Source organism: Danio aesculapii, chromosome 25 (genome assembly GCF_903798145.1).
Source record: "Danio aesculapii chromosome 25, fDanAes4.1, whole genome shotgun sequence".
Classification (NCBI taxonomy): domain Eukaryota; kingdom Metazoa; phylum Chordata; class Actinopteri; order Cypriniformes; family Danionidae; genus Danio; species Danio aesculapii.
Genome location: NC_079459.1, coordinates 28,565,149 through 28,582,242, shown reverse-complemented (window position 1 = coordinate 28,582,242; position 17,094 = coordinate 28,565,149). Strand labels below are relative to the sequence as shown.

The window sequence follows — 17,094 nt, the reverse complement described above, 5'->3', positions numbered from 1 at the left end:
GTAATGATGCTGAAAATTAGCTTTGAAATTTTTTAAATGATTGAAATGTAGACGGGTTGTTTTTAAGGAAGTTATTTAAACGTTTTTAATTGTATTTAATGTCCTTTTTGAGTTTTAGTCTAGTGTACAACACTTTGGGTGATTTTAAAGTGCTTTGTGAATAAAGATTCATTTATAAAATGTAATAATATTTCACAATATTAGGTTTTTTAAGTGCTCTCTTAATTTTTTTCCAATAACTATATACAGGGCTCAACACCCCTCACAAATATGTCATTTAGATTAATATTTACTATAGGATGCTTTACAATATTATATTTGTGCCTATACATTAGATTAGTCAGTACTGAAGCCAAATCTGGAGCTTATCTAACAAAATAACTCATGTTAATGTTCCAAAATTAGTGCACCCAACTTTATGTTAGGGAAAAATATAAAATTAAAAAGAGGAAAAAAGTTCAAGAGAAACAAAAAATGTTTAATATTTAGTTGAAATTTTGTAGTCTGTAATTTTTTTCCAGTATTTAGCTTGAATTTAATTGGATAATGTTTCTATTTCTAAATCTGTTTTGTTTAAATGCACCAAAATAAATGAGCTATATTTACTGAGAAATGGATGAAAATATTTATTTTCAAAATGGCGGACTCCATTATGTTGAGCACTGTATATATGCCATATTATTGGCCTTATTTAGTGCATTACAGATTTAAATAAAAGGTAAATCAAATGATCAATCCTTGATTGTGAATATTTCTTGATTTCTTTTCTAGGGACAGCACTCAGAGTCATGAGGAGAGTCTGTCAGTGTTGCGCTCCAGTGGAGATTTCCTGCGCTACAGTGTGAGCGTCGCCCTTCAGAAAATCCAGCAGCTGGAGGAGACAGGACACACTGACGGGCCTGAGGGGCAGAGTCCTGACAAAACCTTCCGCCATCTCTGTGACATCACCAGGTCTCATCTCTACAGCTGTTTATGTTTGAGAAGCTGTTTCACTCAGATACAGTTGAAGTCAATATTAGTAATATTATTTTTCTTTTTAAAATATTTTCTAAATGATGTTTAACAGAGCAAGGAAATTTTCACAGTATATCTGATAATATTTTTTCTTCTGGAGAAAGTCTTATTTGTTTTATTTCGGCTAGAATAAAAGCAGTTTTTAATTTTTGTGAAACCATTTTAAGGTCAAAATTATTAGCCCCTTTACGCTATATTTTTTCGATAGTCTACAGAACAAACCATCGTTATACAATAACTAGCTTAATTACCCTAACCTGCCTAGTTAACCTAATTAACCTAGTTAAGCCTTTAAATGTCACTTAAAGCTGTATAGAAGTGTCTTGAAAAATATCTAGTCAAATATTATTTACTGTCTTCATGACAAAGATAAAATAAATCAGTGATTAGAAATGAGTTATTAAACATATTATGTTCAGAAATGTGTTGAAGAAATCTATTCAATGGAAATCAGAGAAAATAAACAGGGGGCTAATAACTCAGGAGGGCTAATAATTCTGACTTCAACTGTATTTTCCCCTTTGGTTTGGTTCCAAACCAACTTCAGGCATACAGTTCTAAACTGCATTTCTGGTTGTCCTCCATACAGTGTGCTAATGTGGCGCTATACCAATGTGCCGTCCACCGTGGAGGATGCTGGGAAGAAGGAGAAGGGTCAGAGTGTCTCTTTACTATGTCTAGAGGGTTTACTGCGAGTTTTCACTACTTTACTACAGCGGTACCCCACACGAGTCAGCAACTTCCTGTCTTCTCTAGGTGAGCTTCTTCAAGTCAAAATATGTTAGTTGTGTGGTTATCAATAAGCTGTTATGCTCCAAAATGGTGACAAAATGTGCGTTTAGAAGATACAAGCAGTCAAAACTTCCTCACTTCTGTCTAATGACATCACCAAGCACTTACGCTGGTCGTCGAATCTACTGACCAATCAAATGCAGTCTAGTATCTGAAGTGTCCCGCCCCGACTAGCCTGCAGATGAGATCTGTCATTAAAAAAGTTTGTTGCATATTATTACAATTTTCTATATGGTGAATGACCCACACTGCACTATATAGTGGATAAACTATTCAGACAGTGTAAATAAGATTTTTATTGGGAGTGAAAAAAGTCTGGGTTTGCGTTAATATCACAAAAAATCTCCTAAAGCAGCGACACACACATATATTTAACATATTGGAACCCTTAGAATTATACTGCATGACTACACTGCATTTTAATGTTGAGAAACAGTTATGAAATACATAACAGAAACAGACTCTGCTTTACTATTATTGACAGTTTTTTTAGTCAGATGTGCTTTTGCTCTAGTTTTGCAGAGATTGTTTATAAATTAGGGATGCATGCGCGATATATCCGCGACCATATGGTTATCGGCCGATAAATGCTATTTTTAAGATAATCGTTATCGATCCGATGTCTAAATTAGGCCGATATCTTTAAGCCGATAAATTACGTAATTGTACAGAACGCTACGGTTACTAAAGTAACCCTTCGTTCCCCGAGGGGGGGAACGGAAATGCTATGTGGAAACTTCCACTATGGGGGATTTCGTCAGAATCCAATCATCTGAAAGAGTATAAAAACGGGCCAATGAAATGCCAATGAGTTGGCAGCGTCAGCGTGCACAGCTGGCGTCAATGACAATCAGTCATGCTATAAAGACGCAGCCAGTGCCATGCTCGACATCCTTTTCTAGCTGAAGAGACTTTCACGCTCAACAGCTAAGGGACAATCGTTGTGGCGAAGGAACATAGCATTTCCGTTCCCCCCCTCGGGGAACGAAGGGTTACTTTAGTAACCGTAGCGTTCCCCTTCGGATGGGGAACTCCAATGCTATGTGGAAACTTCCACTATGGGGAAATCTATGGAAAACGCCACAACGAAAGAACCTTACTGCGCCCCTGGCGAAGGGTGTGCCACGCAGTAGAGCGAGCGCACCTACAACGCCCCGAGACACAGTCTTCCAGCGTGTCCCCTGGCCCTCACTTACCTGTTCAGAAACGGTTATATTTTTCGGGGAGTCGCAATAACCCAGTAAAAAGGTTTTGATACGACAGTACGTTGGGAAAGCGTTCAGTCCCGATAGGGAGGACGCTGCGGAGCTTACCTGCTACCCAGAGGGGAGACCTGGTGACAATCTATGGACCAGCCCAGAGATGGGGGGGTCCTAGCATAAGGATGGTTAGCGGGGAGGGAAGACACGAGCCTGCCCTAGAAGGGGGGACTATACCGTGGCTGAGTGAACGTATGGGATCGCCAGCGGGGATCACACATAGCAGGCACCTATACCCAGAACGCGGGCTGACCAGCGGGCATGCCGACAACGTAACGGGCCAACACCTGACTCCTCCGCTGAGTCAGGTGCTGGGGGCCTCGGAGGAACTCTGCAGGGTTCGCCAAAGAAATGGGGAACTAAACTGACAAAGCTGAAAAAGCGCACGTATCTCCGGGTTAGGGAGAGTGGCGCAGCAAGCGTGTTTCGACACCTCAACCGAATCGTTTCCTCAATCACCAAGGGTTGCCTAATACCCTTGAGGAAACTGGCTCCACTCGCAGATTGTAACCTTGCAAATGTATTGGGTGTCACCCAACCCGTAGCTCTACAAATGTCTGTCAGAGAGGCGCCGCGTGCTAACGCCCAGGAGGATGCGATGCTCCATAGTGGAGTGCGCTCTCACCCCCGGGGGACACGGCTCACCCTGGCCCAAAGGCGAGGGAGATGGCATCCACTATCCAGTGGGCCAACCTCTGTTTAGATACGGCACTTCCCATCTGCCGACCACTGTAATGGACAAAGAGCTGGTCAGAGGATCTAAGGCTCTGAGTGTGGTCCCCATATATTCGCAAAGCGCGAACAGGACACAACAATGAAAGGACTGGGTCTGCCTCCTCCGTGGGCAGCGCTTGCAGGCTCACTACCTGATTGTTAAAACGACGTGGTAGGAACCTTGGGCACATAGCCGGGCCGGGGTCTCAGGACAACGTGAGAGTAGGCCGGCCCGAATTCTAGGCACGACTCACTGACCGAAAATGCCTCCAGGTACCTAACCCTCTTAACCGATGCCAACACGACCAGCAGAGCTGTCTTCAAGGACAGAAATCTCAAGGATACTGAGTCGAGTGGTTCGAAGGGATCCCCACGTAGGCTCGTAGCACTACCGCGAGATCTCAAGAGGGTATGAGAGGGGGGCGGGGAAAACATCCGCCTCGCACCTCTGAGGAACTGGATGATGAGGTTATGCCTCCCCACGGTGCCGCCATCCACGCATCATGATGAGCAGAGATGGTGGCCACGTAAACCCTCAGTGTGGAGCGCGACAGCCTTCGCTCCACCTGTCCTGAAGGAAAGAAAGCACAACACTGATCTGGCAAGATCGGGGGTCTTCTCGGCGAGAAGCGCACCACTCAGTGAATAGACTCCACTCCAGGGCGTAGGCATGCCTCGTAGAGGGTGCACTAGCCTGAGTGATGGTATTAACCACCGCCACCGGTAGGTTACCTAAGTCTTCCTCATCGCGTCTTATGGACCCCACGTGGAGGTTCCACAGAACTAAGCGAGGGTGCCAGATGGTGCCCTGTCCCTGAGAGAGTAGGTCCTCTCTCAAAGGGACTCGCCAGGGGGGGCGTCGCGAGGAGGGAGAGTTCTGATATCCAGGTCCGGTTGGGCCAGGGGCGCAACTAGCAAGACCTGCCCCTCGTCCTCCCTGACCTTGCACAGAAACTGCGCGAGTAGGCTCACTGGGGGGAGTGCATACTTACGCATGACTCGGGGTGGAGTCGCCATTCTCCCGGGGAAGGAGCTGCCGTGAGAGCCTGTTGGTCGCATGGTTGAGCCCATCCGGGGTGTGAATAGCAAGCAGCGACTTCAGCTGCGTATGACTCCAGAGGAGCAGACGGCGAGCGAGCTGAGACATGCAGCGGGAGCGTATACCCCCCATCCGGATGGAATACGCTACCGCGGCCGTGCTGTCCGTCCTGACCAGCACGTGTTGCCCCCTCAGCACCGGTAAAAAGCGGCGCAGAGCGAGAAACACTGCCAACAGCTCTAGGCAGTCTATATGCCAATGCAGCTGGGTTCCCCTCCACAGGTCCGCAGCAGCATGCCCGCTACACACGGCCCCCCACCCCATACTGGAGGCATCTGCCGAAACGACAGCCTGCCTGGACCCCTGACCTAGGGGCACACTGGCCCGTAGGAAGAAGGGGTCCTTTCCAGGGGGTGCGGGTGCGGTGACACAGCGCAGTGACAGTCACTCGGTGTGTGCCCGCGTGCCATGCGCGTCTGGGGACCCGATCGTGAAGCCAATGCTGTAGTGGTCTCATATGGAGCAATCCGAGCGGCGTGGCCGCGGCTACGGATGCCATATGCCCCAGGAGCCTCTGAAATAATTTCAGGGGGACCACTTTTTTTTCCTGTCAAACTCTCTCAGACAGTTCAGCATTACCTCGGCGCGCTCTCGTGAGAGGCGCGCCTCCATAGTGATCGAGTCCAGCTCCAACCAGAGAAAGGAGATGCTCTGCACGGAGGCGAGCTTGCTCTTTTCTCGGTTGACCTGAAACCCCAACGGGCGGAGGTGCCGGAGCACCTTGTCTCTGTGCATAATCAATTGCTCCCGAGAGTGGGCTAAAAATCAACCAGTCATCGAAATAATTGAGCGTGCGGATGCCGGCGAGCCGAAGGGGCGCGAGGGCACCCTCCGCGAGCTTGGTGAAAACTCGCGGAGACAGAGAGAGCCCGAAGGGGAGGACCTTGTATTGCCACGCTCGACCTTCAAACGCAAACCGCAGAAACTGCCGGTGGCGTGGAAGTGTGGAGATATGAAAATACGCGTCCTTCAGATCTATTGCTGCAAACCAATCCTGAGGACGAACGCATTGCGTGATGCGCATCTGCGTAAGCATTTCGGAGCGCAGCCAGTGAAGGCAGCGGTTCAAAATGTGCAGATATAGGATTGGCCATAGCCCACCGCTTTTTTTTTTTTTTTTTTTTTGGGGGGGCACGATGAAGTGCGGGCTGTAAAACCCGCGCTCCATCTCGGCTGGAGGGCCGGCTCGATTGCATCCTTCGCCAGGAGGACAGCAATCTCCTCTCGCAAGACAGGGGCGGACGCAGGACTGACCCTGGTCACCCGTGAACCTGGGAGGCCGTTTAGCGAACTGAATCGCATAGCCGAGCCTGGTCGTATGGATGAGCCATTGCGATGGGCTGGCCCGCGCTAACCAGGCAGGCAGAGCCCCCGCAAATGGTCCCACCCGCACGATCGCTGACGTGCCAGCGGCGGGGCAGCGTGGAGTGAGTGGGCTCATCCGGGGAGCGCTGGGGTCCCACAGGAGAGCAGGAGAGGAGATGTTCTCGTCTCGCACTCAAACTCCAGGAGAGGGGCTGGGAGTGGAGAGAAAGGAGACCGTTCTATCGTGCTCCATGAGCCATTGGCGAAATGCACCGATCTTGCGAGCTGGAAGGCATAGCGTCCCAGACTGGCAGTGTTCGGGCTGTCACATCCGGAGGAGGGGAAAAGTGCTCTTTCACTGAGGATTTTGATGGCGTTTTTTTTTTTTTTTTTTTTTTTTTTTACGCCTTTAAATAACGTGCCCCGCCCTCCAGCGGGGAAAGAGCAAATTCCCTCCTCCCCAGATGGCCCGCCTCAGGGACGCTTCGCGGTCCGTTTTACCGAACTTAGCGGCGCCCTGGGCGGGGGACGCTGGTTGCCTGCGCGATGCTCGGCGCAGCCGCGTGGCCGGAGGCGCAGGCGGGGCGGCGAAGCAAAGCTGCGGGCGGGCGTCCTCGGCGAAAAAGCAGCGGATGTGGATGGCTCGGCGGGGGGGAGCGGTCATACAATCCCGCCGATAGAGACCTCGCCCATCGCCTCCGACTGCTCTTTCACCGGCGTGAATTCCTGGGCGAATTCACTGCCAGTGTCGCCGAACAGGCCAGCCTGGGAAATGGGTGAGTTAAGAAAGCGAACTTTGTCAACGTCACGCACATCACCAGGTTTAGCCTGAGGTGGCATTCCTGGATCACGGATGTGATCATCGTCCTTCCCAGGGCACACACAGCCGACTTTTTTTTTTTTTTTTTTGTAAGAGCATAGTCGGTTGCGGTGCGGAGCGCATGCTCAGTCCTGGGTCAGAACCATCCTCGCGCAGCCGGGCCAGCGCCTGCGCTTGGTAGCGCTGGTAGGTGGCCATAGCGTGCATGGTGAGGGGTAAGGCGCACGCAGCACACTGCGTGAGCCTACTGTGCCCAACCAGGAAGAAGGGGATGGGCAGGCTTAGAAGGTCTCGCCTTCATCCTCCACATCACACCCCTCTAATCGGTCCGGCCGCGGAGCTGGGGGATAAACCATCTCCAGAGCCACGGCCGAAGCAGCCTGGGGAAGCACAGCCGCAAAGTCTGCTTCTGGATTCGACGCCGCGCTCAAAGTCCCGGAGGGAGCGAGCGGGTTCGAATCCTCGTCAGACCTTGACAGCCCAACCTCCAAGGATGGTGAGGATGGAAGCGCACGCAGATCGGGCAGAAAAAAGTGCCCTCAGGACAGCGTGAGTTTACTGTGCACTTCCGGGAAGGGGACGGGAGGCTTTGAAGGTCTTGCCTCCTTATATCCTCCACATACACCCATCTAGTCGGTCCGGCCGCGGGGCTGGGGGATAAACCATCACCAGACCCACGGCCGAAGCAGCCCGAGAAAGCACGGCCATCATGTCTGCTTTTTAGATGCTAACGCCGCGCTCTCCACCCCGGAGGGAGGGAGCGAGCGGGCTCGCATCCTCATCAGACAATGACAGCCCATCCTCCGATGCAGCGATGGACATCTGACCCCCGGTGTCATCAGGTGAGAGAGCGACCATCCAAGGACGGAGCGCTTCTCTTCACCTGAAGCTTGGATGGAGCGCGTGGAGGAGCGAGAGGTCCACGGCCCGGGGGGCGGCGGATTTACTCTCACTGAAACCCTCAGATCTGCCCGAGTGCCAACCGCAGTGCGGGGGACAACTGGGGTGGGTGGCTCTTTTGCAAGAGCGAGCCGCGATCTTAACTGCGCAACAGACATGACATCAGTGATGGCATGCACTGCCCGCGAGCACCGCATTAACATGCTGGACCCCCAGACATGAAACGCTGTGCTCGTGCCCATCATCCGGGGATAGGAAACCACCGCATCCAGAAACGCACGGTCGGAGTGACGTCTTGAAAAAGACGCGCTGCACGACCGTGTTGCTCTTTTAGGAAAGCTTTTTTCCTATATACAAACCGCTCTTGGAGGGACCGGACCCAAAGGACGCCAGGCAAGGGAGAAATACCCAGCTCGACCATCTGCCACTGCGTATACGCGCTCTGGACCGGGAGAAGCTGCTTCTCGATCTCTCTCTGTAGACACAGGTTGGAGATACCCTCAAAGACTCTCTCAGAAGCTTCGTGAAAGGCTCTGAAAGCGAAAGGATGTCGAGCATGGCACTGGCTGCGTCTTTATAGCATGACTGATTGTCATTGACGCCAGCTGTGCACGCTGACGCTGCCAACTCATTGGCATTTCATTGGCCCGTTTTTATACTCTTTCAGATGATTGGATTCTGACGAAATCCCCCATAGTGGAAGTTTCCACATAGCATTGGAGTTCCCCATCCGAAGGGGAACTGCCTGCCTCGCGCATGCGTGGGCGGAACTTGTTCAGACTTCTCCAGTGCACTGTAATGGAGCTCGCCTTACATTGTTTATTCCTTCAGTCCGTCCTTTCTTCATATGGTATTGCTGTGCTATAATAACTCAGTTGCTAAACAACTTGTTGGGTTGTTTGTAATCTAATATGATTGTTTGTTATTATCAATGCGTTGCTTGCCATGTGTTGTTGATGTAAGATTGTATTCAGTTTGATCGGAATATTCATATTGACTATAACTAGCGCACGTGAGGGCTGTCACCGCACACACACACACACACACACACACACACACACACACACACACACACACACACACACACACACACTTGCTTATCTGACAGCCTTCACAGCAGCACGGGGGAGAGGTGCGCCAGTCACTGAATCCAGCATATGGGCTCAACTCGCCGCACATCTGTCTTTATATTATGCTTTGTGTTTGTCATAAAGTCATCTGTGCTGAATGCTGAGGTGTTGTATTAAAATCTGACTCCGAGGGCAAATCTGCACCTGCAAACTCAGAGCGGTTAATCATAAACTTTTCATTAATCATTTTTTCCGCAATTGACAGCAAGAACGAACACAGAAGAGTTGTCTGATTGACAAGCAGCAGCTACATGTGTTCAAAAGAATCTAAAACGCCAAATAGGATGAATCTATGCTGCATTTTCTAAAGTAATACTATCTGTATTTAGCTTTTGGCTTGTGCGGTGGCTCTGAACTGTCAAAACACCTCTAAAAAAAGGCTTTTTCGGACATGACATATTTGTACATATGTAAATTACTGTAACACGTTTTATTTAAGAACATTTGAGCTGGTTTCAGTCCTTAACTCTTTCATTTTCATTTTATTTAATATATATTTGATTGCTGGTTGATTTAAATCCCATTTTGTTATTTAAGCTATTATTTTTATGCAGCAGTCAAGTTGCATGTTAATTTGCTATGAAGAAAAGGAAATAATGTATTTTTTGCATGCTGATTTATGTGAAATCTTGAATATAGGTCTATATAATCACCTTGCAATTTAGAAATTATAGCTTTTTTGCTTTGAGTATAGAATATTCAGTTCATAAGAGCAGTTTAATCTTTTATGAAGTTTCCTGTATAAAAATATAATATTTTGAAATATAATTATTGGCCTGTATATATCGGCTATCGACCTCCAAGTCTGAAGAATTATCGGTTATCGATATCAGCAAAAAAAATCCATATCAGTGCATCCCTAATATAAATGAAATGCTATTGAATTTTTTAACTGGAGGAGCTACTCAATATACTCATATTTCAGTTGAAATTGTGTCACATCAACAAAAAGATGCACATTTCAAGGTGCCTTTTATAAAAATGCTGTGTTATTCATATTTATCAAATCATTTTGTGGTAAAGATGTTTCAGGGGAAGGAGAGGGTGACAAATCTGATCTGACGGAGCAAACGGCTTTCTATATCCGCCAGTTTCAGGTACCATAATGCTAATCTCTTCAACTTAATCTGTTCATTTCACAAAAATAATAATTTAAGACACAAAAACACAGTGGCAGGTAAGTGTATGTTTTGTGTACAGCGAGCATTGATGAACCAGCTCAGCGGCCCAGAGGAAGAGTTCAACAGTAAAGAAGCTCAGCTTCTGGTCAGCATCCTCAGCGTTCTCTCACGGCAGCTCAGTCCCACCTCACAGCAGGTACAACTACAGCTATTGCTCTGCTATTACACTCTTGACTATTGCAGAGTATTTTCAGTAAACTCATTGTGTTTTTTTGTGTGCAGTTTTTGCAAATGATCACCTGGACTGTAAAAATTTGTAAAGAAACCAACTTTGGTAAGTGATCTTAAGAGCATAAAGAAGCAAAATATGCACACAATATGTTTTCTATTGCAAATAAATGCCGTTGTTTTAAACTAGAGGTCTCAAACTACTGCAAATGACATCCAAAATATAACAAGATAGATATTTTTCAACTATTATAGTAAATTGCATACAACCACTTGTTGATTTGACCCGCCTACTGGATTTTTATGGTATATATATATATCAGGGCTGCATGCTATGTATGGTTTCAGCATCGATATCGCAATGTGTGCATTCACAATAGTCACATCGCTGGACATGCAATGTTGAGTTGGGATTATTATTATATATAAAATATTATTTACTGTCATCATGACAAAGATAAAATAAATCAGTTATTAGAAATGCGTTATTAAAACTATTAAGTTTAGAAATGTGCTGAAAAAAATCTCACCATTAAGCAGAAATTGGGGGAAAAAAATAAACAGGGGGGGCTAATAAGTGTGTGTGTGTGTATATATATATATATATATATATATATATATATATATATATATATATATATATATATATATATATATATATATATATATATATATATATATATATATATATATATATATGAGCGGGAGAGAGATAACATGTTCAATTAGAAATATGATGATAACTCTGCTAATTTGAGATGAGCTGTAGGTGACCGGTCTATAATACAGCTGTTTTGTTTTTCAGAGGACATCGCTCTCACTAAGGGTTTACTGTCTCTGCTGTTCAGCCTGTATGTCCTGCATAAGAGCCCAGTGTCTCTGCTGTGGGAGATGTGCCAGGACACACACAGCCAGCTGGGAGACATCGACCAGGTACTGTGGTCTATTCTATCACTCCATAACTCATCCAGCACAAATGTAACACCCAGCTAAATTTACATTTGATCTTACGCCGCCATCTTTGTTCCTGAGTAGGACGTAGAGGTGGAGAAACAGTCTCATTTCGCCATCATCTGCATGAAAACGGCTGCGTCCACCACGGTAAGAACAGACAGGCTTCAGAAATTCATTCATTTTCCTTCGGCGTCCTTCAGGGGTCTCCACAGTGGATTGAACCACCAACTTATCCAGCATGTTTTACACAGCGTATGGCCTTCCAGCCACAACCCACTCTTACATGCACACTCATACACTAGGCCAATTTAGTTTATTCAATTCACCTATAGCGCATGTCTTTGAACTGTGGGGGAAACTGGAGCACCCAGAGGAAACCCACGCCAACACAGGAAGAAAATGCAAACTCCACACAGAAATGCCAACTGACCCAGCCAGGACTCGAACCAGCAACTTTGCTGTGATGTGATAATGCTAACCACTAAGCCACCATGCCGCATGCTTCAGAAATGACATTTTTAAAGTTTCAAACCTGTTGAAAATGCATGTTGTTTCCTGTGTTTCTTCACAGCTTCAGGTCTTGTCTCAGGTTGGGAAGGTGTTGGATGAAGTGGACTGGCTGATCGCCAAGAAGAAAGCCCAGATAAGCTCAGACAGAACTATTTCAGGTAACACACACACACCAAAAATCTCAAGAGTAATCCTGAAGAGCGTGACCGATTGGTTCAGATGCACTGCAAAAAAAGATTTTCTTACTTAGATCATTTGTCTTGTTTCTGATCTAAATATCTAAAAGTTCTTAAATCAAGAGAATTTTCTAGACAAGCAAAAATGATTGTCTTGGTTTAAGAAATAGTATGTTAAATTAAGTGAGTTTTTCCTCGAAAGAAGCTAAATAATCTGCTAAAAGGGTAAGCTAAATAATATTGTCAACAGGAAAACTAGATTATTTTGCTGACCCCATTGGCAGATTATTTGGCTTGTTTTAAGGAAAACCTCACTTATTTTTGGCATATTATGTCTTAAAACAAGACTTTATTTTTTGCTTGTCTAGAAAATGCTTATTAATTTAAGATGTTTTTAGATGTTTGGACTAGAAACAAGACACAATTCTTAGAAAGAAGAACATTTTTGCAGTGTGTTTAATTAAGACTGATACATTTACAGGACAGTTCAGTTTCTTTATCCACATTCACGCCTGCTCAGTGATGCTGCTCGCTGAGGTAAACCATAACCTCTACAAGTTGTCATCTGTCAATTAAGTCATATCACATTTCTTTTTATAGCACTTAGATGAAAGCAAAGAGAGTAACACTATTAAATTTGGGGAAAAACAGTCAGTGTTGCTTAATTAGTTTTATTAGCATGTTCATTTCTTATCATTACGCAGCTCTTCAGGGTTTGTTTTTTTATTTGCGAAGTGAACCTGAAATGAACTGAACATGATTTTCATGTCAAAGTAGGCGCAGCCACCTATTGTAAAATCCCCATGGACTAATAATACTAATAATAATTCCTTACATTTATATAGCACTTTTCTAGACACTCAAAGCGCTTTACACACAGGGGGGGGATCTCCTCATCCCCCACCAGTGAGCAGCATCTGCCTGGATGATGCGACGGTAGCCATTTTGCGCCAGATCGCACACCACACACCAGCTGATTGGTGGAGAGGAGACAGTGATGAAGCCAATTATGATATGAGGATGGTTAGGAGGCCATGATGGACAGAGGCCAGTGGGCAGATTTGGCCAGGATGCCGGGTTTAAACCCCTACTCTTTTCGAAGGACATCCTGGGATTTTTAATGACCACAGAGAGTCAGGACCTCGGTTTAACATCTCATCCGAAAAACGGTGCTCACTGAGCAGTATAGAGTCCCCGTCACTATACTGGGGCATTAGGACCCACACAGACCGCAGGTTAAGCGCCCCCTGCTGGCCTCACTCACACCACTTAATGATCGTTTAAATGGCTTCAACAACTTTTTTGGAAAGTTTGCTTTGGTAAGTTTCCAGGGTGTCTGCGAGGGTCTTAAATTCCTAAAAAACTCAATTTTAGGCCTTAAAAAAGTCTTAAATTTACTGAAATATTGTGTTGTGGGTCTTCCAATTTTCCTATGACCAATTATCTGTCAATCCATCTCAATAGAACTTCTAAGAAATAGTTTCATTTTTAAGTCTATTTACCAATATAGTTGAATTATCTTCCTTATAATAACATTTGTTTAAAAGTTCTCCATTTATTTATGGTGAGGACACTGACCAGAAGATATATACATATTTATATGCATCTATGAAACCAGAGTTTGCTTGTTTTGATAAATTATTTAAAATATGTGGCTAAGAAATAAGTCAATTAGAATTTCTGTGGGGAGGATAGTAAAATCATTTCCTTTTCCATTATAGTGTTTATCCTTGTGCAAGTCTTACATTTCATTAATAATGGTCTTAAATTTGACTTTATGAAACGCAGAAACCTTGTGTTTTATTTCATTAATGAATTTTAGTATTTAGTTTATTTAATAAAGCCACACCAGTTTATTCTTCAGTGTTGCTTGAAGTATACTTGGGCCTTAATTCAGGATTAAAAATGCATTAACATCACATATGTTTGTGCAATAGGAAATACCCAGCAACCACTGGGCCAGCAGGACCCGATTGAGAAAGCGGTCACCATCCAGTTAGGCACACTGTTAACAGCTCTGCATGAGCTGGTTCAGACGGCTCTGCCCACAGGAGCCTGTACAGACACACTGATGAGAGAGCTCAGTCGAACATACTGCATCCTGACCACACTTACCAAATATGTGAGTCTCACACATTTACTACAGTAAAACCCCTCATTATCTTATATTGACTCTTTACAGTTTGCTCTATAATGGCTTGAGGAATGTTTACAGCTCAAAGTTTTGCAACTAAATCTTTTAAAAGTGATGTGGAAAAATCAAAACCATTGCTTTATTTTGCAGTATATTCAGCTGTGTGCGGCTCAACCTGGACAACTTCCTGCACGTTTGGAGAAACTGGTAAGATATTTCTGTTTCTATAGAGTACAGAGGACAGCGAGAATAAAACTGAATTGTAAAAGTGGTGTTTATGTAAATGAAATGTTTTTGCATGTATGATATTCCTATATTTCTAGAGTGTAAAGGATTATTATATATTCTCATATTGTGCGTCCATGTAAAAAGACGTACACATCTTATATAAAAATAAAACAACATATTCTGACCTGTATTTATTCAGATGTGTCAGAACAAAGTTAGCATACTTTTCTAAATGATTAAAAAACTTAGGCAATACAGTAGTGGTATGAAAAAGTTGTATCATGTCTTTTAATACATTTTTATTTTGTTTATAAACTGAACTGAATACTATTTTAGTCTAAAATGTTTAGTTAAAATATATGATAGCGCTTATTTTTGCTTGCTTATTTTTTATTTGTATTATACAGGGGTGTTAAACTCTAGTTCCAACTCTGCTTCAACACACTTACCTGTAGGTTTCATACAAGCGTGAAGGACTCAGCTAGTTTGATCAGGGCCCCGTTTCAGAAAGGAGGTTAAGTAAAAACTCAAGAGTATATTACCCCTGAAATGAGAGAAACTCTGGAATTTTTCATTTTAAAATGGCAGGTTTGTTAAACTGGAGAAAGCAGGGTAAATCAAGCCTGTTTCTGAAAGAGGTAACTTTTACTCAGAATCAGTTACTGAGGTAACTTTGTTAACCTAACCTGGTCAGGAGCAAGTGTTATTCTCTAAACTCAGAGTTTCTGTTGGTCTCCTCCTTTTTTTTTAAAGGCGAAGCGGTATTTCTCATCTTAGCCTTATTGCCTACGTTTCAGTCACACAAAGAACAAAGTTACGAGAATGGCTTGTCCATTTTTAATGAATAATTCGCTTAAATTCACTGACCTTTGACAGGGACATGCACTGTAACTAGATTATTGGGATTATTACTCGTTCTAAAAACTATATTTTAGTACTGCTCATATTCTATTAACCTTCACCACTTGATCAATAATAAAGGCAGACACACGCGTACACTTTTAAATCTATTAAAAACTTTAGAAATGATCTTAAACTGATCAACGTGTGTAAAAGTGGGAACCTTAAATGAAACATTTCCACAGAACATCAAGCTAAGGTTATCTGCATTCTTGTTTTGTCAGATTTGTTGTGGAAACTATGCAGTAGCCTATTTTGTCATTTAATGCAATTACATCTGAAATAACTCTTTCCCCACTTTTTCAAGTGAAATGTTAATAAATGTCACACATTACATTACTTTTATTATATTTAAATACTTTAAATGTACACTTACGCATTAACTTCAGCATGTTTACCCACGCTTACTGTTTCTGTTTCGACATTGCAGTGATATTGCTTATTTTTAAAAATAAATGGTCATATTTGCTATAACTTTGCATGAGCACATCAAGTTCACCTGGAGAAAAAAAAGCTAATCTTTTATTCAGATGTTGCCATGGTGACTGGTAATATCTGCACTCCATTGATAATGTCTTTTTTTAGTCGCGCTGTGCGTGCTTAACTCTGAAGTATGCCGCAGTCACACTAGTTTGAGCTTGCAAAATTCTGTCAAACGGTGCTACGAAAAGGGGCAGGATTAAACAAAGTGAAGAAAAAAAAAAAAAGCGAGCGATTGGTCTGTATTTTAAATTTCGGTCCAGAGGTCATGTTTTGATCCTCAAATGGTCTCACGCAGTCAAGTGATGTGATTTTGCAGGTCAGAGTTCACCAAGCTTGAATTTTGCAGCTGTGTTTCTAGTCTAACGCATTCGCGTGCGTATGAATGGAAGTCTATAGGGGAGAAAAGTGCAGTGTGACTGCAGCTTTAGTCCAATCAGTCTTGATTGACCTAACTCAGATCAGCTGTTCTGAAACTGAACTCTGAGGTTTTTAATCTCTTGGCAAGTCAACTCAAGAGTTCAAGTTCAAACTCTGAGTTGGTTAAGCATCCTTACTGAAACAGGCCCAGGTGTGTTTAATTAGGGTCAAAGCCAAATGGTGCAGAGCTGCAGGAACTGAATTTGACAAATGTGGTATAATGCATGTTTTTTTTTTTTTTTTGTAGATTCAGCTAAATGTGGCCACAAAAGTCTTATTTTGCTTGGGTATGGTTTTGCTAAACATACTTTAGACACTTTGTCGAACCCTCAGATTCCAGAATTTGAATAGTTGTGTCTCGATCACATACTGCCCTATCCTAACTAGCCATACATCAATAGAAATCTTATTTATTGAGCTTTTATGTAATCTCTAATAAAATATCTGTGTCCAGGTGAAGCTGTCAGGATCACACCTCACGCCTCAGTGTTACTGCTTCATCACCTATGTGCAGGTGTGTGTCTAGAAATAGCCTGTATATATTCTTTATGGTGTTTCTACATGAAATAACAAATGAAATGCTTGATGGCACAGAGTGGAGAGCTGACAGCAGGAGGCTCCGAGAAGCTGAAGAAGAAGAAAAAAGAAGAGGAAGCAGTAGCAGCGGCTTCAGTGAGGACACTTTCACTTTATCACCTAAAACAAACAAAATAAGTCTTTTTTTTTTTTTTATTAACATAAAAATATTTTGATTTCAGGCTAAAGTTCTGCGAGAGACTAAAGCCATCCCAAACCTGATTTTCAACATCGAACAGTATGAGAAGTTTCTTATTCTCCTGTCCAAGAAGTCCAAGGTAGATCAAGCTTTTGCCTGTATATGCCCAACATACACAACAGCAAATGGAACACA

General features: G+C 43.9%; 1 protein-coding gene across 2 annotated transcripts in view; it reads left to right on the top strand.

Annotated features, from left to right (window-relative positions):
• fanci (FA complementation group I) overlaps nucleotides 1-17,094 on the top strand; it is a 32,044-nt gene that overhangs the window by 14,339 nt on the left and 611 nt on the right. For both annotated transcript variants that reach the window (XM_056451376.1, XM_056451375.1), the window contains exons 24-36: nucleotides 772-951; nucleotides 1,604-1,770; nucleotides 10,057-10,130; nucleotides 10,234-10,350; nucleotides 10,437-10,488; nucleotides 11,188-11,315; nucleotides 11,418-11,483; nucleotides 11,908-12,004; nucleotides 13,960-14,144; nucleotides 14,307-14,363; nucleotides 16,639-16,698; nucleotides 16,779-16,856; nucleotides 16,943-17,038. In XM_056451376.1, the coding sequence (XP_056307351.1) occupies nucleotides 772-951; nucleotides 1,604-1,770; nucleotides 10,057-10,130; nucleotides 10,234-10,350; nucleotides 10,437-10,488; nucleotides 11,188-11,315; nucleotides 11,418-11,483; nucleotides 11,908-12,004; nucleotides 13,960-14,144; nucleotides 14,307-14,363; nucleotides 16,639-16,698; nucleotides 16,779-16,856; nucleotides 16,943-17,038 (1,357 nt within the window). The remainder of the gene's footprint in view (nucleotides 1-771; nucleotides 952-1,603; nucleotides 1,771-10,056; nucleotides 10,131-10,233; nucleotides 10,351-10,436; nucleotides 10,489-11,187; nucleotides 11,316-11,417; nucleotides 11,484-11,907; nucleotides 12,005-13,959; nucleotides 14,145-14,306; nucleotides 14,364-16,638; nucleotides 16,699-16,778; nucleotides 16,857-16,942; nucleotides 17,039-17,094) is intronic.